The 24914-nt window shown below is 47.6% G+C and overlaps 1 protein-coding gene across 1 annotated transcript in view; it reads right to left on the bottom strand.

Moving 5' to 3' along the window:
* Positions 1-24914, bottom strand: part of LOC146797168 (uncharacterized) — a 468769-nt gene that overhangs the window by 184744 nt on the left and 259111 nt on the right. The window contains exons 11-12 of the mRNA XM_085631505.1: positions 10550-10715; positions 1530-1789 (exon numbers count right to left, since the gene is read on the bottom strand). Coding sequence (XP_085487631.1) covers positions 1530-1789; positions 10550-10715 — 426 coding nt within the window. The remainder of the gene's footprint in view (positions 1-1529; positions 1790-10549; positions 10716-24914) is intronic.

Genomic DNA, 24914 nt, shown 5'->3' with positions numbered 1-24914 from the left:
AATGTGACTATTTGCTTAACATGGATGGTGAAGTTGCACTTTGGATGAGCCCTCCTTTTTTGTCTTGATCATATCATGTGAGCATGTGCACATTATGTCATCGACCATACATAGTTGTTCTCCTTCAAGTCAGTCTTCTGACTTTGTGGATCTGAGACGAACAACAGAGGTTGGCAAAATAACTGACACCGCAACCCTCATTCTACTAGGCCTTTCTGCAGCTTTTAGCACCATCTCCCACCCCATCCGTAGCCAACGACTTCACGAAGCCGGCATCCCAAGGTCCCACATTTCGCTGGATTTGCTCCTTGCTGACAAACCACACCCTGTTGGTCAGCCTGGCCCCCTTCACAACAGATGCCTTCAAACTCACCTGAGGAGTCCCACAAGGATCCTCACTCAGACCCACTCTCTTCAGCACCTAAAGGACCCCACCTGCCAGCATCAGCTGCGCAGACGGAATCAACATCATATCCAATGCTGACAACACCCAGTCCATACTCTCGGACAAGACACCAAACATCCGGACCAATTTATCTGCCTGAGGGTTGACATGAGACAGGCCCAATTGGTATTCTAAAGCAGAAGACAGGGCTACTGTAAGCTGTCTGAATCCAGGGACCAGGCTTATCGTGAGCCATTGGAGCAGAAGTATCAGAACCGGGGCTATCCTGGACTTGAACTCTCAATGGCCGCACTCACTCCAAAGTAGAGGGAAGGGGCATCAGAACCAGGCCTAACTTGAGCCGTACTGTCTGGCCGCACTGGCCAGACAGTACAGAACCAGGGCTATCCTGAAATTTCAGTGCCCTCACTCGCTTCAGAGTAGAGGGTACGGGTACTAGAACGAGGGCTATCCTGAACTTTCAGTGGCTGCACTCACTCCCGAGGACAGGAGCACCAGGACTATCCTGATCGTTCAGTGGCCGCACTCAATACAGAGTAAAGGGCAGAAGCACCAGAACCAGAGCTATCTTGAACATTCAGTGGCCACATTCACTACAGAGGAAAGGGGAAGAGCACCAGAACCAGGGACACCCTGAACTTTACTCCAGAGCTAGTGTGCCCACTGAGAGGGCAGGAGCACCAGAACCAGGGACACCCTGAACTTTACTCCAGAGCTAGTGTGCCCACTGAGAGGGCAGGAGCACCAGAACCAGGGACACCCTGAACTTTACTCCAGAGCAAGTGTGCCCACTGAGAGGGCAGGAGCACCAGAACCAGGGACACCCTGAACTTTACTCCAGAGCAAGTGTGCCCACTGAGAGGGCAGGAGCACGAAAACCAGGGCTATCCTGAACTTGCAGTGGCCGCATTTGCTCCAGAGTAGAGGGCAATTGAACCAGGGCTATTCTGAGCTCGTGCTGTAGGTGGCCACTCTGTCTACAGATGGCACCAGAATGCACAGGCCTCGATCTTCTCAATGCCCCTGTGGCCAATGAGATGTTTTAACAGCGATTTGTACATAGTGTTGTGATGCCATTACTGTGGCCTAGCAGCACTGAGTGTGGGTCAGCGTAGAGTCAGACCTGGTTGCAGGGAACGTATTCCAGTCAGTCCGCAGTTCTCCACAGTGGACATGTTGCTGCGCAGATTCATCCAGAGGGACAGGACGCCGATATCATCTCTGTAGATGATGGGACCCCTCAGCAGGATGAGCGCTATGTTGTGGGCGCTGCTCAACATAGGCCTGTAGAGCTCGTGTGGGAAGATGCGGTCCGCCCTGACATCCTCAGGTATGTGCTCGCCACCCCGGAGGCCAACGTAGACCATGATGTCATCAGGCTCACTGCAGAGAGACAATTAAGGAGAACAATATGAGGCTCTGTGTTAACTGCACCAAACAACCACTTTAGAAGCAAGAGAGGTAGGTATACACCAACCAAAACAACTCGGGGAGACAGTGAAACAAGTACGCACCAACCAATTACCACAGAAAAGGCAACAAAGAGGTAAGCACAAACCAATTACCACAGAAAAGGCAACAAAGAGGTTTGCACAATCCAACCACCACAGGAAAGGCAACAAAGAGGTATGCACCAACCAACTACCACAGAAAGGCAACAAAGAGGTATGTACACACCAACAACCACAGAAATGGCAACAAAGAGGTATGTGACAACCAATCACTTAGAAGATGCAAGAAAATGGTATGTACAAAGCAAATAAACTGAGGGTGCAAGAAACCGATATATGCCAAGCAACTACCTCAGAATGACAAAGAAAGACGTGTACAGCAACCATCAAAGATGGAGCACAAGAGAGATGCATGTGAACTAACACTTCAGAGGCACAAGTGTGAGCCACACAACAACTTCAGAAGGAGCAACAAGACATGCCCATCCATCATCTGTGAAGGTGCAAGAGAGAGGTATACATCAACTACCTGAAAGACAGAGTGAGACAAAGGAGTACACAAACAGCCAATGCAAGAAGTGCAAGTAAGAGGAGTGCACCAACTACCATAAGAAACTAGTATGCACCAACTACCACAGGTAAAGTAAGAGAGAAGCATACACCAGCTACCACAGAAAGACAAGTTCGCCAACCACCACAGAAAGAGGAAGAAAGTTCTGCACCAGCTACCACAGAGAGAGTAAGAAAGGGAAATGGGCCAATCACCATAGAAAGAGGAACACAGTTATGCACCAACTACCACAGAAAGAGTAAGAAAGAAAAATGCACAAACCACCACAGAAAGAGTAAGAAAGAGGAGTGCGACAACTACCACAGAAAGAATAAAAAAGAGGAGGCACCAACTACCACAGAAAGAGGGGAATGCACAAACCACCACAGAAAGAGTTAGAAAGAGGAGTGCACCAACTACTAAAGAAAGAGAAAGAGGTATGCACCAACTACCACAAAAAGCGTAAGACAGAGGAGTGCACAAATCACCACAGAAAGAGTGAGAGAGAGGAGTGCATCAACTACCACAGGAAAAGTAAAGATGAGTGCACCAACTACCACAGAAAGAGTAAGAAAGACAAATGCACCAACTACCACAGAAAGAAGATGAAAGAGGAGTGCACCAACTACCACAGAAAGAGGAGTAAACTAACTACCACAGAAATAGTAAGAAAGAGGAGTGCAGCAACTACCACAGAAAGAGCAGTGTGCCAACTACCAAAGAGAGTAAGAAAGAGGAGTGCACCAACTACCATAAAGAGTAAGAAAAAGTAGTGTACCAACCACCACAGAGAGTAAGAAAGAGGAGTGCGCCAATTACCACAGAAAGTGTAAGAAAGATGTATGCACCAATTACTACAGAAAGAGTAAGAAAGAAGAGCGCAGCAACTACCACAGAAAGAGGAAAAAAGAGGTATGCACCAACTACCACAGAAAAAGGAAGAAAGAGAAGTGCACCCACTACCACAGAAAGTAAGAAAGAGGAGTGAACCAACTACCACAGAAAGAAGATGAAAGAGAAGTGCACCAACTATCACAGAAAGTAAGAAAGAGGAGTGCACCAACTACCACATAAAGAAGATGAAAGAGGAGTGCACCAACTACCACAGAAAGTAAGAAAGAAGAGTGCACCAACTACAACAGAAAGAAGATGAAAGAGGAGTGCAGCAACTACCACAGAAAGAGTAAGAATGAGGTAAGCACCAACTACCACAGAGAGAATAAGAAAGAGGAGTGCAGTAAATACCACAGAAAGAGGAGTGTGCCAAATGCCACCGAGACAACAAGAAAGAGGAGGGACCAACCACCACAGATAGTAAGAAAGAGGAGTGTGTCAACTACCACAGAAAGTGTAAGAAAGATGTATGCACGAAATTACTACAGAAATAGTAAGAAAGAGGAGTGCAACAACTACCACAGAAAGATTAAAAAAGAGGTATGCACCAACTACCACAGAAAAAGGAAGAAATAGGAGTGCACCAACTACCACAGAAAGAGTAAGAAAGAGGTATGCACCAACCACCACAGAAAGAGTAAGAAAGAGGTGTGCACCAATTAACAGAGAATTAGTAAGAAAGAGGAGTGCACTAACTACCACAGAAAGAGTAAGAAAGAGTAGTGCATCTACTACCACAGAAAGAGGAGTGCACCAACCACCACAGAAAGCAGAAGCGGGGTATGCACCAACTACCACAGAAAGATTAAGAAAGTGGAGTGCAACAACTACCACAGAAAGAGGAAGAAAGTGGTATGCACCAACAAACTTACTCAGAGCAAGGCAAGCGTGCGAGCCAAGGAGCCACATCAGAAGGAGTGAAACAGACAGGTACATCAATCACCTCGGATGGAGCGAGAGACGTGTGTGTGCCACTAACCATTTTAGAGAGAGTGAGTCAAAGGTATGCACCATCCAACAACCTCAGAAGTAGCAAGAAAGACGTATGGCCCAAAAAGCCACCTCAGTGAAGAGTGAGACATGTACAACATCAATCACTTAAGATGAAGTAAGAGTGATTGCACCAACTAGCCTCTTTGAAAAGGACAATAAAGTGGTATGCGGCAACCAACCAACTTAGAAAGAGCGAGAAAGACGTATGACCCAGGAAACCACCTCAGATGGAGCGAGAAAGATGTACAACATCAATCACTTAAGAGGGAGCGAGAGAGGCAGGCGCCAACCAAGCAACTTAGAAGGAGCAAGAAAGACGTATGTCCCAAAAAGCCACCTCAGATGGAGTGAGACAGATGTACAAAATCAATCACTTAAGATGGAGCAAGAGTGGTATACGCCAACCAACCTCTTAGAAGAGCACAAGAAAGTGGTATGTGCCAACCAACCAACTTAGAACGAGCAAAAAAGATTCCCACGAGGATGCAGCCCTTACATGCCTTATACACACGCAGCCAATACCCGTACCCTCTACTCGCTCAGGACAGGGCCAATGCAGGAGTTCCTCATTCAGGTGTACATTGAATACATGTGTAGAGTGAGTGCAGCCCTTGCATGTCCAGCACTCAGGCAGGCCATGTCAGTGTCCAGCACTTGCTGGGCAGAGAGGTGCAGAATGAATGCAGGTTCAGAGTGAGGGCACCGTGAGAGCAGGTGCACAGTGAGTGCAAATCCACAAGAAAGGGCCAGTTCACAAAAGTAAATTTACCATGTGAGTAAATCTACACATGTAAATTTACTCTTACATTTTGGAGTAAATTTACTACTTTTTGCTGTTCTCCATTTTCGAGTGTAAATTTACTCCAAAGAGTAGACTTACATGTCCCCATCCCCTAACACCAAGGAGTTGAGCCAAATTTATGTGTATAAGTTACTGTTTATAACCTTTCATACGTTTGTGGAGATCCGTGCCACCATGGAAAGAATAAGGAAAATCACTAAAGTTTATTAATTTTTAACAAAATATTCTTTTTATTGTAAAATATAAATGTAAAAAATTCAAATACATATTGTTACCCTAGAACTAATGAAAAAAAATGTTAGAGCACATAACCTCTTCAAAATAAACGTTTGCTAAATATAATTAAATAATTGAAATATATGAATTTATTTTATAAATATTATTTTTTAATCATAAAATAAAAACACCCTACCTAGCAATTTTGTTTTTATTTAATATTTAGTCAACTTTATTGAAAGTTGTGGTCAATGTAAACTACATTTAAATTTTTTATAAAAATATACTTTATTTTTTAGTAAGTTAACTATCAATTTTTTATATTATAAAGTAATTATTAATTCTCCATAATTTTTAAGACAAATATATATAAAGTCGATATAATATAATTATTTTAACATTATTTCCTATGTGGTGCTACCTTAAATCCTGCCATTATTTTCTGTAGGAGTGCATTGCAGGAACATTAGTAACTTCAGAAGAGTAGTTTGTGAACAGCAATCTTCTCACTATTTTGTGGCTAGGCATCTGTATGCGCATTCCTCCCTAATCTCCTCCTTAACCCTCCCTCAAACAATCAATCAGTTATCGTATAAAGAGCAACTACTCACCCGTGAGGGTCTCAAGGCGCTGCTTTAGTCTTCCCTAAACCCCTCCCATTTAGAAGTAGTTATTCCCCATTTGTCCACCACCACAGTCCCACCCACATTTACTACTTAGTAGAAAACATACATGTGCATAGATTTCCCCAGAGAAAATATAGGAGAGGCGGGGTGGAGATTCCCTCCCGTAGGTTTATTAATTGCATTTTATAGTAGGTAAGTAGTACTACTGGAAAAAGCAGTTTGTGGCTTGGGCCCAAAGGGTACTGTGAGTGCTGGTTTACAGAAGTGCAGGTTCCCAGTGAAGGTTCAGTGAGTGCTGGTGTACAGCGAGCGCAGGTTCCCAGTGAGGGTTCAGTGAGTTCTGGTGTACAGCGAGTGCAGGTTCCCAGCCAGGGCTCAGTAACTGCTGGTGTACAGCGAGTGCAGGTTCCCAGTGAAGGCTCAGTGAGTACAGGTATACAGCCAGCGCAGGTTCCCAGTGAGGCTTTAGTGAGTGCTGGTGTACAGCCGTTGCAGGTTCCCACTGAGGGTTCAATGAGTGCTGGTGTACAGCGAGTGCAGGTTTCCAGTGAGGCTTCAGTGAGTGCTCATGTACAGCGAAAGCAGGTTCCCAGTGAGGGTCCAGTGAGTGCAGGTGTACAGGGAATGCAGGTTCCAGTGAGGGTTCCGTGAGCGCAGACCCTCACAGGCTCAGCGCACTGGCAGCTAGTGTCAGTATCCTTGTTCACTTAGGATTGAGAAACTGCTTCACTACCTCATGCAGGAGTACAGTGAGTGCGGGTGCACAGTAAGAGTACAGTGAGTGCAACTCTTAATTGTACAATATACAGGCAGCTTAAGTCAGTATCCAGTACTCTCCGAGTATTGAGGCATGGCAGGGTCTGCTCATCGAGGTGTAGAGTGAGTGCGGGTGCACAGTAAGAGTACAGTGAGTGCAACTCTTAATTGTACAATATACAGGCAGCTTAAGTCAGTATCCAGTACTCTCCGAGTATTGAGCCATGGCAGGTTCGCCTCAGCGAGGTGTAGAGTGAGTGCGGGTGCACAGTAAGAGTACAGCGAGTGCAACTCTTAATTGTACAATATACAGGCAGCTTAAGTCAGTATCCAGTACTCTGTGAGTATTGAGCCATGGCAGGGTCTGCTCATCGAGGTGTAGAGTGAGTGCGGGTGCACAGTAAGAGTACAGCGAGTGCAACTCTTAATTGTACAATATACAGGCAGCTGAAGTCAGTATCCAGTACTCTCCGAGTATTGAGGCATGGCAGGGTCTGCTCATCGAGGTGTAGAGTGTGTGCGGGTGTGCAGTAAGAGTACAGTGAGTGCAACCCTTAGATGTAAATTGTAAGGGCAGTTGAAGTCGTATCCAGCACTTAGAGGATTGTGTCATGGCAGGGTTACCTCATCGACGTGTAGCGTGAGTGCAGGTGTGCAGTGTGCGCAGGTGCACAGTAAGAGTACAGTGAGTGCAACCCTTACATGTACAATGTACGGGCAGCTGAAGTCAGTATCCAGTACTCTCTGAGTATTAAGTCATGGCAGGGTCTCCTCATCAAAGTGTCCAGTGAGTGCGGATGCACAGTAAGAGTACAGTGAGTGCAACCCTTACATGTACAATGTATGGGCAGCGGAAGGCAGTATCCAGTACTCTCCGAGTATTGAGCCAGGGGTGGGTCTCCTCATCGAGGTGTAGAGAGTGTGCGGGGGCACAGTAAGAGTACGGTGAGTGCGGGGGCACAGTAAGAGTACGGTGAGTGCGGGGGCACAGTAAGAGTACAGTGAGTGCAACCATTACATGTACAATGTACGGGCAGCTGAAGTCAGTATCCAGTACTCTCCGAGTATTGAGGCATGGCAGGGTCTGCTCATCGAGGTGTAGAGTGAGTGCGGGTGCACAGTAAGAGTACAGCGAGTGCAACTCTTAATTGTACAATATACAGGCAGCTGAAGTCAGTATCCAGTACTCTCCGAGTATTGAGGCATGGCAGGGTCTGCTCATCGAGGTGTAGAGTGAGTGCGGGTGCACAGTAAGAGTACAGTGAGTGCAACCCTTAGATGTAAATTATAAGTGCAGTTGAAGTCGTGTCCAGCACTTAGAGGATTGTGTCATGGCAGGGTTACCTCATCGACGTGTAGCGTGAGTGCAGGTGTGCAGTGTGCGCAGGTGCACAGTAAGAGTACGGTTGGTGCAACCCTTACATGTACAATGTATGGGCAGCGGAAGGCAGTATCCAGTACTCTCCGAGTATTGAGCCAGGGGTGGGTCTCCTCATCGAGGTGTAGAGAGTGTGCGGGTGCACAGTAAGAGTACGGTGAGTGCGGGGGCACAGTAAGAGTACGGTGAGTGCGGGGGCACAGTAAGAGTACAGTGAGTGCAACCATTATATGTACAATGTATGGGCAGCTGAAGTCAGTATCCAGTACCCTCTGAGTTGTGATCCATGGCAGGGTCTCCTCATCAAGGTGTTGAGTGAGTGCAGTGTGCAGTGAGTGCGGGTGCACAGTAAAAGTACAGTGAGTGCAACCCTTACAGGTACAATATACGGGCAGTTGAAGTCATTATCCAGTATTCTCAGAGTACTGAGCCATGGCAGGGTCTCCTCATCGAGGTGTAGAGTGAGTGCGGGTGTGCAGTGAGTGTGGGTACGCAGTAAGAGTACAGTGAGTGCAGGTGTACACTGAGAGTACTGTAAGTCCTTACACATCCAACACACAGGCAACCAATGTCATTATCTAGTACTCACTGAGGACTGACCAGTGCCTGGGTTCCGTACTGAGGTGTTCAGAGGGCGCAAGTGTTGAATTAATGCCGACGCACACTCCGGGGGGGCCTAATCATAAATGTAAATTTGCACACAAGTAAATTTACATGTGTCCATTTTTCCTTACACTTTGTAGTCCATTTACTACTTTTGGCTGGTCACTATTTCTGAGTACAGATTTATTACATCGTGTAGACTTGCATGTCTTAACTTCCTGAAACATGAGGTGGAGTCAAATGTATGAGTGTAACGTCATTACTAGTAACTTTTCAAACAACGGTGGAGATCTTCCTATGGTAAAGTGTAAGAAAATGTTAAAAAGTTTATTAAAATTTAAAAAAAGTAGTAAAAATATTTTGTTACATATAAATGCAAATTAATTGTATAGATTTATTTTAAATATAGAACAACATTTTAAAAATTCTATGCACCGTTTACTTAATTTGGAATTAAATATTTAATTGATTTACAAAAATTTAATTCATTTTTAATGATTTTTTTATAAATGCCCATCTACAGTTAAATTTATTATGCATTAAAAATTACTAAAAGTTATGTATAGAAGAAAATGAATTTAATTATTTAAAAACAGGTACATTTCTTTTTAAAACAAAAAGTTTATCAACATATTTTATAAGACATTTTTTATTTTATTTATATATATTTTTTTACCATTAAATTAAATGTATATATATTTTTTAAAAGTCGAAAGAAACTCGTTTATTTTAACATTATATCCTAAGGGGTTCTCAAAGTCACTGCTGCCATTATTGTCTATGGGAGGGTGTTGCAGTACCTGTTAGGGGCCATGTGTGGTGCTAGACGTACTCTAAGGCTAGATGAAGTACATTTACCACTGTTGAGTGGCCTTTTGGGCTGTAGTCATATTAGAAGTGTACTTTGTGAATAGCAATGTGTTTAATCTTGTATGGGCGTTTGTATTTGCATACAGCCCCTAAAGCCTTAGCTAGTCCATACAGAAACCCCTCCATGCCCCTCCTTAAATCCCTCCCATTTTGTAGTAAATATGTTCCCATCACTTCACTTGGTCCCTCCCACATTTATTACTAAGTACTGTAACTACAGGTGTGAGGATCTCACCATAGAGAAGATAGGGGAGGTGGAATCACTGCTCATTTCTATTTCTGTACTACAACATGCTGGAGCCTCTTTACGGGGCAGTCCCACAGTGTGGCATTGTGAGTCACCTCGCTGCACTGCGTGACAGGGAAAGGGCAGGAATGTGCCGTATTTCAGGCATTACGGCACATTCCTCTCCTTTCCCCTGCGCTGGTGACCTTTCGGCCCCATGGTGCTAACGCAGGCACCCTTGCAACATCGTGTAAAGGAGCCTGCCTTGCATGCAGGATTGTTTTTTGTTCACTAAGGGTCAACTTCTTGAACAAAAATCCTGGGAGGCATAGTCCTGTTTCTGTGTGTGTTGCACAATGCAGCACACATAGAAATGGGAAGAAATGAAGATATTTCTCCTCGTTACGCCTTCCCTGGGAAGGTGTAAGTATTTAGAGTATCCCCAGATTTATAAGTTCTTGTAAATCTAGGAATGTGTCCAAAATCACGCCAGTTGCATGGGAACAATCACGCAGCGCCCATGGAACGCCTTCCCAATTTGCACTGAGTTGCATTACTCCAGATGTTTGGAGCCACTCAGAGCCATGCAAAGAGGCTTTGCGTGACTTCAACAATCAATCTTAAGGTTGCATCGCTCTTGCACGCACTGCCTGGTGCAAGAGCGATGCAAACGGCCTCATAAATAGGCCCCCCAGTTTGTGGACTGGGCCCTGAGTGACACAGTGAGGGTACAGTGAGTGCAGGTGCACAACAGTGGGACCCTAAGTGCAGCCCTTACATGTCCAGCACACAGTTAGCTGATGTCAGTATCCAGTACTCGCTGATGATGGAGCCGCTGCAGGGGTTCCTCTTGCAGTTGACCACAAGGGACTGCCAGGGGGCCTTCACGTCCAGTGAGTTAGGGTCCTCGGAGGCCTCCGCACTCAGAGTGGGGTTGTAGGGTGCTGATGAGGACAGAGAAAAAGTACTTGTGAGTAAAATTGGCAAGACAGGAGGGAAGAGAGGGGTGCCTGTGTTTAAGAGAATACTGGCACACTAACCACACATCATGGCCTCGCTATCTAGTGGCGGAAAATACCCCAATACTTACCTTATAGAAAGACCGCCCGATTCTACCAGTTCCCTCCACCTGCTCTTTGTATAGGGTCCTGAACCAGTCCCTCTCTTTCTACTATGTACAGTGTCCGCTGCCTTCTCACTATGTTAGTGCTATATAACCTGCAATATCTACATACAAATAACTTGTATACCTCAAGTCTCATTCATTGTGAGTGACACTTACACATTTCGAAATTTGTTGAACTGTTATTCCCAAAAGTCTAAGGGTCTGATTTAGAGTTTGGCATAGTGAATACTCCGTTGACGGAGAACCCTCTTTGCCTAACTGAAGGTCTGCTTGCCGCATTTACAGACGGACAGACCTTCGATATGTCAGCGGCAAAGATTGCTCCGTCTCCATCACTGACATACTCCTTCGATGGCCAGATGGAGTAAGGGCTGTTGCAGATTTGACCATTCGACTGCCTCCCCAATTCAGAGTGGCCAGTTTTCACTGCCCTTCACCACCGGATAAAACCTGGTGGTAAGGGATAGTGAAAAACTGCAAAATGACTCCCACACCACGGGAGACATTGTTTTTTGTATTTTCAAAAACAATGCCAATGTTGAGAGATGTCTGCTGAGTGGGCGGGCGTAAGACCCTCTGTATGGCAGGAGTGAAGTTCACCACCATACTGACGGCTTAACCTCCATCTGCCAAATTCTAAATGTGACACCTGCTGAGAGGAGCTAGAATCTGAACTCTGAATGTGACACCTGCTGAGAGGGGCTAGAATCTGAACTCTGAATGTGACACCTGCTGAGAGGGGCTAGAATCTAAACTCTGAATGTGACACCTGCTGAGAGATGTGACACCTGCTGAGAGGAGCTAGAATCTGAACTCTGAATGTGACACCTGCTTAGAGGGGCTAGAATCTGAACTCTGAATGTGACACCTGCTGAGAGGGGCTAGAATCTAAACTCTGAATGTGACACCTGCTGAGAGATGTGACACCTGCTGAGAGGAGCTAGAATCTGAACTCTGAATGTGACACCTGCTGAGAGGGGCTAGACTCTGAACTCTGAATGTGACACCTGCTGAGAGGGGCTAGACTCTGAACTCTGAATGTGACACCTGCTTAGAGGGGCTAGAATCTGAACTCTGAATGTGACACCTGCTGAGAGGAGCTAGAATCTGAACTCTGAATGTGACACCTGCTGAGAGGGGCTAGAATCTGAACTCTGAATGTGACACCTGCTTAGAGGGGCTAGACTCTGAACTCTGAATGTGACACCTGCTGAGAGGGGCTAGAATCTGAACTCTGAATGTGACACCTGCTGAGAGGGGCTAGAATCTGAACTCTGAATGTGACACCTGCTTAGAGGGGCTAGACTCTGAACTCTGAATGTGACACCTGCTGAGAGATGTGACACCTGCTGAGAGGAGCTAGAATCTGAACTCTGAATGTGACACCTGCTGAGAGATGTGACACCTGCTGAGAGGAGCTAGAATCTGAACTCTGAATGTGACACCTGCTGAGAGGGGCTAGACTCTGAACTCTGAATGTGACACCTGCTGAGAGGGGCTATAATCTGAACTCTGAATGTGACACCTGCTGAGAGATGTGACACCTGCTGAGAGGAGCTAGAATCTGAACTCTGAATGTGACACCTGCTGAGAGGGGCTAGAATCTGAACTCTGAATGTGACACCTGCTGAGAGGGGCTAGACTCTGAACTCTGAATGTGACACCTGCTGAGAGGGGCTAGAATCTGAACTCTGAATGTGACACCTGCTGAGAGGGGTTAGAATCTGAACTCTGAATGTGACACCTGCTGAGAGGGGCTAGACTCTGAACTCTGAATGTGACACCTGCTGAGAAGGGCTAGAATCTGAACTCTGAATGTGACACCTGCTGAGAGGAGCTAGAATCTGAACTCTGAATGTGACACCTGCTGAGAGGGGCTAGAATCTGAACTCTGAATGTGACACCTGCTGAGAGATGTGACACCTGCTGAGAGGAGCTAGAATCTGAACTCTGAATGTGACACCTGCTGAGAGGGGCTAGAATCTGAACTCTGAATGTGACACCTGCTGAGAGGGGCTAGACTCTGAACTCTGAATGTGACACCTGCTGAGAGGGGCTAGAATCTGAACTCTGAATGTGACACCTGCTGAGAGGAGCTAGAATCTGAACTCTGAATGTGACACCTGCTGAGAGGGGCTATAATCTGAACTCTGAATGTGACACCTGCTGAGAGATGTGACACCTGCTGAGAGGAGCTAGAATCTGAACTCTGAATGTGACACCTGCTGAGAGGGGCTAGAATCTGAACTCTGAATGTGACACCTGCTGAGAGGGGCTAGACTCTGAACTCTGAATGTGACACCTGCTGAGAGGGGCTAGAATCTGAACTCTGAATGTGACACCTGCTTAGAGGGGCTAGACTCTGAACTCTGAATGTGACACCTGCTAAGAGGGGCTAGAATCTGAACTCTGAATGTGACACCTGCTGAGAGGGGCTAGAATCTGAACTCTGAATGTGACACCTGCTGAGAGATGTGACACCTGCTGAGAGGAGCTAGAATCTGAACTCTGAATGTGACACCTGCTGAGAGATGTGACACCTGCTGAGAGGAGCTAGAATCTGAACTCTGAATGTGACACCTGCTGAGAGGGGCTAGACTCTGAACTCTGAATGTGACACCTGCTGAGAGGGGCTATAATCTGAACTCTGAATGTGACACCTGCTGAGAGATGTGACACCTGCTGAGAGGAGCTAGAATCTGGACTCTGAATGTGACACCTGCTGAGAGGGGCTAGAATCTGGACTCTGAATGTGACACCTGCTGAGAGGGGCTAGAATCTGAACTCTGAATGTGACACCTGCTTAGAGGGGCTAGACTCTGAACTCTGAATGTGACACCTGCTGAGAGGGGCTATACTCTGAACTCTGAATGTGACACCTGCTGAGAGGGGCTAGAATCTGAACTCTGAATGTGACACCTGCTGAGAGGAGCTAGAATCTGAACTCTGAATGTGACACCTGCTGAGAGGGGCTAGAATCTGAACTCTGAATGTGACACCTGCTGAGAGGGGCTATAATCTGAACTCTGAATGTGACACCTGCTGAGAGATGTGACACCTGCTGAGAGGAGCTAGAATCTGAACTCTGAATGTGACACCTGCTGAGAGGGGCTAGAATCTGAACTCTGAATGTGACACCTGCTGAGAGGGGCTAGACTCTGAACTCTGAAGGTGACACCTGCTGAGAGGGGCTAGAATCTGAACTCTGAATGTGACACCTGCTTAGAGGAGCTAGAATCTGAACTCTGAATGTGACACCTGCTGAGAGGGGCTAGAATCTGAACTCTGAATGTGACACCTGCTGAGAGGGGCTAGAATCTGAACTCTGAATGTGACACCTGCTGAGAGATGTGACACCTGCTGAGAGGAGCTAGAATCTGAACTCTGAATGTGACACCTGCTGAGAGGGGCTAGAATCTGAACTCTGAATGTGACACCTGCTGAGAGGGGCTAGAATCTGAACTCTGAATGTGACACCTGCTGAGAGGGGTTAGAATCTGAACTCTGAATGTGACACCTGCTGAGAGGGGCTAGAATCTGGACTCCGAATGTGACACCTGCTGAGAGATGTGACACCTGCTGAGAGGAGCTATAATCTGAACTCTGAATGTGACACCTGCTGAGAGGGGCTAGAATCTGAACTCTGAATGTGACACCTGCTGAGAGGGGCTAGAATCTGAACTCTGAATGTGACACCTGCTTAGAGGGGCTAGAATCTGAACTCTGAATGTGACACCTAATGAGAGGGGCTAGAATCTGAACTCTGAATGTGACACCTGCTTAGAGGGGCTAGACTCTGAACTCTGAATGTGACACCTGCTGAGAGGGGCTAGAATCTGAACTCTGAATGTGACACCTGCTGAGAGATGTGACACCTGCTGAGAGGAGCTAGAATCTGAACTCTGAATGTGACACCTGCTGAGAGGGGCTAGAATCTGAACTCTGAATGTGACACCTGCTGAGAGGGGCTAGACTCTGAACTCTGAATGTGACACCTGCTGAGAGGGGCTAGAATCTGAACTCTGAATGTGACACCTGCTGAGAGGAGCTAGAATCTGAACTCTGAATGTGACACCTGCTGAGAGGGGCTAGAATCTGAACTCTGAATGTGACACCTGCTGAGAGATGTGACACCTGCTGAGAGGAGCTAGAATCTGAACTCTGAATGTGACACCTGCTGAGAGGGGCTAGAATCTGAACTCTGAATGTGACACCTGCTGAGAGGGGCTAGACTCTGAACTCTGAATGTGACACCTGCTGAGAGGGGCTAGAATCTGAACTCTGAATGTGACACCTGCTGAGAGGAGCTAGAATCTGAACTCTGAATGTGACACCTGCTGAGAGGGGCTAGAATCTGAACTCTGAATGTGACACCTGCTGAGAGGGGCTATAATCTGAACTCTGAATGTGACACCTGCTGAGAGATGTGACACCTGCTGAGAGGAGCTAGAATCTGAACTCTGAATGTGACACCTGCTGAGAGGGGCTAGAATCTGAACTCTGAATGTGACACCTGCTGAGAGGGGCTAGACTCTGAACTCTGAATGTGACACCTGCTGAGAGGGGCTAGACTCTGAACTCTGAATGTGACACCTGCTGAGAGGGGCTAGAATCTGAACTCTGAATGTGACACCTGCTTAGAGGGGCTAGACTCTGAACTCTGAATGTGACACCTGCTGAGAGGGGCTAGAATCTGAACTCTGAATGTGACACCTGCTGAGAGGGGCTAGAATCTGAACTCTGAATGTGACACCTGCTTAGAGGTGCTAGACTCTGAACTCTGAATGTGACACCTGCTGAGAGGGGCTAGAATCTGAACTCTGAATGTGACACCTGCTGAGAGATGTGACACCTGCTGAGAGGAGCTAGAATCTGAACTCTGAATGTGACACCTGCTGAGAGATGTGACACCTGCTGAGAGGAGCTAGAATCTGAACTCTGAATGTGACACCTGCTGAGAGGGGCTAGACTCTGAACTCTGAATGTGACACCTGCTGAGAGGGGCTATAATCTGAACTCTGAATGTGACACCTGCTGAGAGATGTGACACCTGCTGAGAGGAGCTAGAATCTGAACTCCGAATGTGACACCTGCTGAGAGGGGCTAGAATCTGGACTCTGAATGTGACACCTGCTGAGAGGGGCTAGAATCTGAACTCTGAATGTGACACCTGCTTAGAGGGGCTAGACTCTGAACTCTGAATGTGACACCTGCTGAGAGGGGCTAGACTCTGAACTCTGAATGTGACACCTGCTGAGAGGGGCTAGAATCTGAACTCTGAATGTGACACCTGCTGAGAGGAGCTAGAATCTGAACTCTGAATGTGACACCTGCTGAGAGGGGCTAGAATCTGAACTCTGAATGTGACAGCTGCTGAGAGGGGCTATAATCTGAACTCTGAATGTGACACCTGCTGAGAGATGTGACACCTGCTGAGAGGGGCTAGAATCTGAACTCTGAATGTGACACCTGCTGAGAGGGGCTATAATCTGAACTCTGAATGTGACACCTGCTGAGAGATGTGACACCTGCTGAGAGGAGCTAGAATCTGAACTCTGAATGTGACACCTGCTGAGAGGGGCTAGAATCTGAACTCTGAATGTGACACCTGCTGAGAGGGGCTAGACTCTGAACTCTGAAGGTGACACCTGCTGAGAGGGGCTAGAATCTGAACTCTGAATGTGACACCTGCTTAGAGGAGCTAGAATCTGAACTCTGAATGTGACACCTGCTGAGAGGGGCTAGAATCTGAACTCTGAATGTGACACCTGCTGAGAGGGGCTAGAATCTGAACTCTGAATGTGACACCTGCTGAGAGATGTGACACCTGCTGAGAGGAGCTAGAATCTGAACTCTGAATGTGACACCTGCTGAGAGGGGCTAGAATCTGAACTCTGAATGTGACACCTGCTGAGAGGGGCTAGAATCTAAACTCTGAATGTGACACCTGCTGAGAGGGGTTAGAATCTGAACTCTGAATGTGACACCTGCTGAGAGGGGCTAGAATCTGGACTCCGAATGTGACACCTGCTGAGAGATGTGACACCTGCTGAGAGGAGCTATAATCTGAACTCTGAATGTGACACCTGCTGAGAGGGGCTAGAATCTGAACTCTGAATGTGACACCTGCTGAGAGGGGCTAGAATCTGAACTCTGAATGTGACACCTGCTGAGAGATGTGACACCTGCTGGGAGGAGCTAGAATCTGAACTCTGAATGTGACACCTGCTGAGAGGGGCTAGACTCTGAACTCTGAATGTGACACCTGCTGAGAGGGGCTATAATCTGAACTCTGAATGTGACACCTGCTTAGAGATGTGACACCTGCTGAGAGGAGCTAGAATCTGAACTCTGAATGTGACACCTGCTGAGAGGGGCTAGAATCTGAACTCTGAATGTGACACCTGCTGAGAGGGGCTAGACTCTGAACTCTGAATGTGACACCTGCTGAGAGGGGCTAGAATCTGAACTCTGAATGTGACACCTGCTGAGAGGGGTTAGAATCTGAACTCTGAATGTGACACCTGCTGAGAGGGGCTAGACTCTGAACTCTGAATGTGACACCTGCTGAGAAGGGCTAGAATCTGAACTCTGAATGTGACACCTGCTGAGAGGAGCTAGAATCTGAACTCTGAATGTGACACCTGCTGAGAGGGGCTAGAATCTGAACTCTGAATGTGACACCTGCTGAGAGATGTGACACCTGCTGAGAGGAGCTAGAATCTGAACTCTGAATGTGACACCTGCTGAGGGGGGCTAGAATCTGAACTCTGAATGTGACACCTGCTGAGAGGGGCTAGACTCTGAACTCTGAATGTGACACCTGCTGAGAGGGGCTAGAATCTGAACTCTGAATGTGACACCTGCTGAGAGGAGCTAGAATCTGAACTCTGAATGTGACACCTGCTGAGAGGGGCTATAATCTGAACTCTGAATGTGACACCTGCTGAGAGATGTGACACCTGCTGAGAGGAGCTAGAATCTGAACTCTGAATGTGACACCTGCTGAGAGGGGCTAGAATCTGAACTCTGAATGTGACACCTGCTGAGAGGGGCTAGACTCTGAACTCTGAATGTGACACCTGCTGAGAGGGGCTAGAATCTGAACTCTGAATGTGACACCTGCTTAGAGGGGCTAGACTCTGAACTCTGAATGTGACACCTGCTAAGAGGGGCTAGAATCTGAACTCTGAATGTGACACCTGCTGAGAGGGGCTAGAATCTGAACTCTGAATGTGACACCTGCTGAGAGATGTGACACCTGCTGAGAGGAGCTAGAATCTGAACTCTGAATGTGACACCTGCTGAGAGATGTGACACCTGCTGAGAGGAGCTAGAATCTGAACTCTGAATGTGACACCTGCTGAGAGGGGCTAGACTCTGAACTCTGAATGTGACACCTGCTGAGAGGGGCTATAATCTGAACTCTGAATGTGACACCTGCTGAGAGATGTGACACCTGCTGAGAGGAGCTAGAATCTGGACTCTGAATGTGACACCTGCTGAGAGGGGCTAGAATCTGGACTCTGAATGTGACACCTGCTGAGAGGGGCTAGAATCTGAACTCTGAATGTGACACCTGCTTAGAGGGGCTAGACTCTGAACTCTGAATGTGACACCTGCTGAGAGGGGCTAGACTCTGAACTCTGAATGTGACACCTGCTGAGAGGAGCTAGAATCTGAACTCTGAATGTGACACCTGCTGAGAGGGGCTAGAATCTGAACTCTGAATGTGACACCTGCTGAGAGGGGCTATAATCTGAACTCTGAATGTGACACCTGCTGAGAGATGTGACACCTGCTGAGAGGAGCTAGAATCTGAACTCTGAATGTGACACCTGCTGAGAGGGGCTAGAATCTGAACTCTGAATGTGACACCTGCTGAGAGGGGCTAGACTCTGAACTCTGAAGGTGACACCTGCTGAGAGGGGCTAGAATCTGAACTCTGAATGTGACACCTGCTTAGAGGAGCTAGAATCTGAACTCTGAATGTGACACCTGCTGAGAGGGGCTAGAATCTGAACTCTGAATGTGACACCTGCTGAGAGGGGCTAGAATCTGAACTCTGAATGTGACACCTGCTGAGAGATGTGACACCTGCTGAGAGGAGCTAGAATCTGAACTCTGAATGTGACACCTGCTGAGAGGGGCTAGAATCTGAACTCTGAATGTGACACCTGCTGAGAGGGGCTAGAATCTGAACTCTGAATGTGACACCTGCTGAGAGGGGTTAGAATCTGAACTCTGAATGTGACACCTGCTAAGAGGGGCTAGAATCTGGACTCCAAATGTGACACCTGCTGAGAGATGTGACACCTGCTGAGAGGAGCTATAATCTGAACTCTGAATGTGACACCTGCTGAGAGGGGCTAGAATCTGAACTCTGAATGTGACACCTGCTGAGAGGGGCTAGAATCTGAACTCTGAATGTGACACCTGCTTAGAGGGGCTAGAATCTGAACTCTGAATGTGACACCTAATGAGAGGGGCTAGAATCTGAACTCTGAATGTGACACCTGCTTAGAGGGGCTAGACTCTGAACTCTGAATGTGACACCTGCTGAGAGGGGCTAGAATCTGAACTCTGAATGTGACACCTGCTGAGAGATGTGACACCTGCTGAGAGGAGCTAGAATCTGAACTCTGAATGTGACACCTGCTTAGAGGGGCTAGACTCTGAACTCTGAATGTGACACCTGCTGAGAGGGGCTAGAATCTGAACTCTGAATGTGACACCTGCTGAGAGGAGCTAGAATCTGAACTCTGAATGTGACACCTGCTGAGAGGGGCTAGAATCTGAACTCTGAATGTGACACCTGCTGAGAGATGTGACACCTGCTGAGAGGAGCTAGAATCTGAACTCTGAATGTGACACCTGCTGAGAGGGGCTAGAATCTGAACTCTGAATGTGACACCTGCTGAGAGGGGCTAGACTCTGAACTCTGAATGTGACACCTGCTGAGAGGGGCTAGAATCTGAACTCTGAATGTGACACCTGCTGAGAGGAGCTAGAATCTGAACTCTGAATGTGACACCTGCTGAGAGGGGCTAGAATCTGAACTCTGAATGTGACACCTGCTGAGAGGGGCTATAATCTGAACTCTGAATGTGACACCTGCTGAGAGATGTGACACCTGCTGAGAGGAGCTAGAATCTGAACTCTGAATGTGACACCTGCTGAGAGATGTGACACCTGCTGAGAGGAGCTAGAATCTGAACTCTGAATGTGACACCTGCTGAGAGGGGCTAGACTCTGAACTCTGAATGTGACACCTGCTGAGAGGGGCTAGAATCTGAACTCTGAATGTGCCACCTGCTTAGAGGGGCTAGACTCTGAACTCTGAATGTGACACCTGCTGAGAGGGGCTAGAATCTGAACTCTGAATGTGACACCTGCTGAGAGGGGCTAGAATCTGAACTCTGAATGTGACACCTGCTTAGAGGGGCTAGACTCTGAACTCTGAATGTGACACCTGCTGAGAGATGTGACACCTGCTGAGAGGAGCTAGAATCTGAACTCTGAATGTGACACCTGCTGAGAGGGGCTAGAATCTGAACTCTGAATGTGACACCTGCTGAGAGGGGCTAGACTCTGAACTCTGAATGTGACACCTGCTGAGAGGGGCTAGAATCTGAACTCTGAATGTGACACCTGCTTAGAGGGGCTAGACTCTGAACTCTGAATGTGACACCTGCTGAGAGGGGCTAGAATCTGAACTCTGAATGTGACACCTGCTGAGAGGGGCTAGAATCTGAACTCTGAATGTGACACCTGCTTAGAGGGGCTAGACTCTGAACTCTGAATGTGACACCTGCTGAGAGGGGCTAGAATCTGAACTCTGAATGTGACACCTGCTGAGAGATGTGACACCTGCTGAGAGGAGCTAGAATCTGAACTCTGAATGTGACACCTGCTGAGAGATGTGACACCTGCTGAGAGGAGCTAGAATCTGAACTCTGAATGTGACACCTGCTGAGAGGGGCTAGACTCTGAACTCTGAATGTGACACCTGCTGAGAGGGGCTATAATCTGAACTCTGAATGTGACACCTGCTGAGAGATGTGACACCTGCTGAGAGGAGCTAGAATCTGAACTCTGAATGTGACACCTGCTGAGAGGGGCTAGAATCTGAACTCTGAATGTGACACCTGCTGAGAGGGGCTAGACTCTGAACTCTGAATGTGACACCTGCTGAGAGGGGCTAGAATCTGAACTCTGAATGTGACACCTGCTTAGAGGGGCTAGAATCTGAACTCTGAATGTGACACCTGCTGAGAGGGGCTAGAATCTGAACTCTGAATGTGACACCTGCTGAGAGGGGCTAGAATCTGAACTCTGAATGTGACACCTACTTAGAGGGGCTAGACTCTGAACTCTGAATGTGACACCTGCTGAGAGGGGCTAGAATCTGAACTCTGAATGTGACACCTGCTGAGAGATGTGACACCTGCTGAGAGGAGCTAGAATCTGAACTCTGAATGTGACACCTGCTGAGAGGGGCTAGAATCTGAACTCTGAATGTGACACCTGCTGAGAGGGGCTAGACTCTGAACTCTGAATGTGACACCTGCTGAGAGGGGCTAGAATCTGAACTCTGAATGTGACACCTGCTGAGAGGGGTTAGAATCTGAACTCTGAATGTGACACCTGCTGAGAGGGGCTAGAATCTGGACTCCGAATGTGACACCTGCTGAGAGATGTGACACCTGCTGAGAGGAGCTAGAATCTGAACTCTGAATGTGACACCTGCTGAGAGGGGCTAGAATCTGAACTCTGAATGTGACACCTGCTTGGAGGGGCTAGAATCTGAACTCTGAATGTGACACCTGCTGAGAGGGGCTAGAATCTGAACTCTGAATGTGACACCTGCTTAGAGGGGCTAGACTCTGAACTCTGAATGTGACACCTGATGAGAGGGGCTAGAATCTGACCTCTGAATGTGACACCTGCTGAGAGATGTGACACCTGCTGAGAGGAGCTAGAATCTGAACTCTGAATGTGACACCTGCTGAGAGGGGCTAGAATCTGAACTCTGAATGTGACACCTGCTGAGAGGGGCTAGAATCTGAACTCTGAATGTGACACCTGCTGAGAGGGGTTAGAATCTGAACTCTGAATGTGACACCTGCTGAGAGATGTGACACCTGCTGAGAGGAGCTAGAATCTGAACTCTGAATGTGACACCTGCTGAGAGATGTGACACCTGCTGAGAGGAGCTAGAATCTGAACTCTGAATGTGACACCTGCTGAGAGGGGCTAGACTCTGAACTCTGAATGTGACACCTGCTTAGAGGGGCTAGACTCTGAACTCTGAATGTGACACCTGCTGAGAGGGGCTAGAATCTGAACTCTGAATGTGACACCTGCTGAGAGATGTGACACCTGCTGAGAGGAGCTAGAATCTGAACTCTGAATGTGACACCTGCTGAGAGGGGCTAGACTCTGAACTCTGAATGTGACACCTGCTGAGAGGGGCTATAATCTGAACTCTGAATGTGACACCTGCTGAGAGATGTGACACCTGCTGAGAGGAGCTAGAATCTGAACTCTGAATGTGACACCTGCTGAGAGGGGCTAGAATCTGGACTCTGAATGTGACACCTGCTGAGAGGGGCTAGAATCTGAACTCTGAATGTGACACCTGCTTAGAGGGGCTAGACTCTGAACTCTGAATGTGACACCTGCTGAGAGGGGCTAGACTCTGAACTCTGAATGTGACACCTGCTGAGAGGGGCTAGAATCTGAACTCTGAATGTGACACCTGCTGAGAGGAGCTAGAATCTGAACTCTGAATGTGACACCTGCTGAGAGGGGCTAGAATCTGAACTCTGAATGTGACACCTGCTGAGAGGGGCTATAATCTGAACTCTGAATGTGACACCTGCTGAGAGATGTGACACCTGCTGAGAGGAGCTAGAATCTGAACTCTGAATGTGGCACCTGCTGAGAGGGGCTAGAATCTGAACTCTGAATGTGACACCTGCTGAGAGGGGCTAGACTCTGAACTCTGAATGTGACACCTGCTGAGAGGGGCTAGAATCTGAACTCTGAATGTGATACCTGCTTAGAGGGGCTAGAATCTGAACTCTGAATGTGACACCTGCTGAGAGGGGCTAGAATCTGAACTCTGAATGTGACACCTGCTGAGAGGGGCTAGAATCTGAACTCTGAATGTGACACCTGCTTAGAGGGGCTAGACTCTGAACTCTGAATGTGACACCTGCTGAGAGGGGCTAGAATCTGAACTCTGAATGTGACACCTGCTGAGAGATGTGACACCTGCTGAGAGGAGCTAGAATCTGAACTCTGAATGTGACACCTGCTGAGAGGGGCTAGAATCTGAACTCTGAATGTGACACCTGCTGAGAGGGGCTAGAATCTGAACTCTGAATGTGACACCTGCTTAGAGGGGCTAGAATCTGAACTCTGAATGTGACACCTAATGAGAGGGGCTAGAATCTGAACTCTGAATGTGACAACTGCTTACAGGGGCTAGACTCTGAACTCTGAATGTGACACCTGCTGAGAGGGGCTAGAATCTGAACTCTGAATGTGACACCTGCTGAGAGATGTGACACCTGCTGAGAGGAGCTAGAATCTGAACTCTGAATGTGACACCTGCTGAGAGGGGCTAGAATCTGAACTCTGAATGTGACACCTGCTGAGAGGGGCTAGAATCTGAACTCTGAATGTGACACCTGCTGAGAGGGGTTAGAATCTGAACTCTGAATGTGACACCTGCTGAGAGGGGCTAGAATCTGGACTCCGAATGTGACACCTGCTGAGAGATGTGACACCTGCTGAGAGGAGCTAGAATCTGAACTCTGAATGTGACACCTGCTGAGAGGGGCTAGAATCTGAACTCTGAATGTGACACCTGCTTAGAGGGGCTAGAATCTGAACTCTGAATGTGACACCTGCTGAGAGGGGCTAGAATCTGAACTCTGAATGTGACACCTGCTTAGAGGGGCTAGACTCTGAACTCTGAATGTGACACCTGCTGAGAGGGGCTAGAATCTGAACTCTGAATGTGACACCTGCTGAGAGATGTGACACCTGCTGAGAGGAGCTAGAATCTGAACTCTGAATGTGACACCTGCTTAGAGGGGCTAGACTCTGAACTCTGAATGTGACACCTGCTTAGAGGGGCTAGACTCTGAACTCTGAATGTGACACCTGCTGAGAGGGGCTAGACTCTGAACTCTGAATGTGACACCTGCTGAGAGGGGCTAGACTCTGAACTCTGAATGTGACACCTAATGAGAGGGGCTAGAATCTGAACTCTGAATGTGACACCTGCTTAGAGGGGCTAGACTCTGAACTCTGAATGTGACACCTGCTGAGAGGGGCTAGAATCTGAACTCTGAATGTGACACCTGCTGAGAGATGTGACACCTGCTGAGAGGAGCTAGAATCTGACTTCTGAATGTGACACCTGCTTAGAGGGGCTAGACTCTGAACTCTGAATGTGACACCTGCTGAGAGGGGCTAGACTCTGAACTCTGAATGTGACACCTGCTGAGAGGGGCTAGAATCTGAACTCTGAATGTGACACCTGCTGAGAGGGGTTAGAATCAGAACTCTGAATGTGACACCTGCTGAGAGGGGCTAGACTCTGAACTCTGAATGTGACACCTGCTGAGAGGGGCTAGAATCTGAACTCTGAATGTGACACCTGCTGAGAGGAGCTAGAATCTCTACTCTGAATGTGACACCTGCTGAGAGGGGCTAGAATCTGAACTCTGAATGTGACACCTGCTGAGAGATGTGACACCTGCTGAGAGGAGCTAGAATCTGAACTCTGAATGTGACACCTGCTGAGAGGGGCTAGAATCTGAACTCTGAATGTGACACCTGCTGAGAGGGGCTAGACTCTAGAATCTGAACTCTGAATGTGACACCTGCTGAGAGGAGCTAGAATCTGAACTCTGAATGTGACACCTGCTGAGAGGGGCTAGAATCTGAACTCTGAATGTGACACCTGCTGAGAGGGGCTAGAATCTGAACTCTGAATGTG

This window comes from Triturus cristatus, chromosome 10, assembly GCF_964204655.1.
Source record: "Triturus cristatus chromosome 10, aTriCri1.1, whole genome shotgun sequence".
Classification (NCBI taxonomy): Eukaryota; Metazoa; Chordata; class Amphibia; order Caudata; family Salamandridae; genus Triturus; species Triturus cristatus.
The sequence above is the reverse complement of the archived record's forward strand: the minus strand, read 5'-3'. Positions and strand labels throughout refer to the sequence as shown.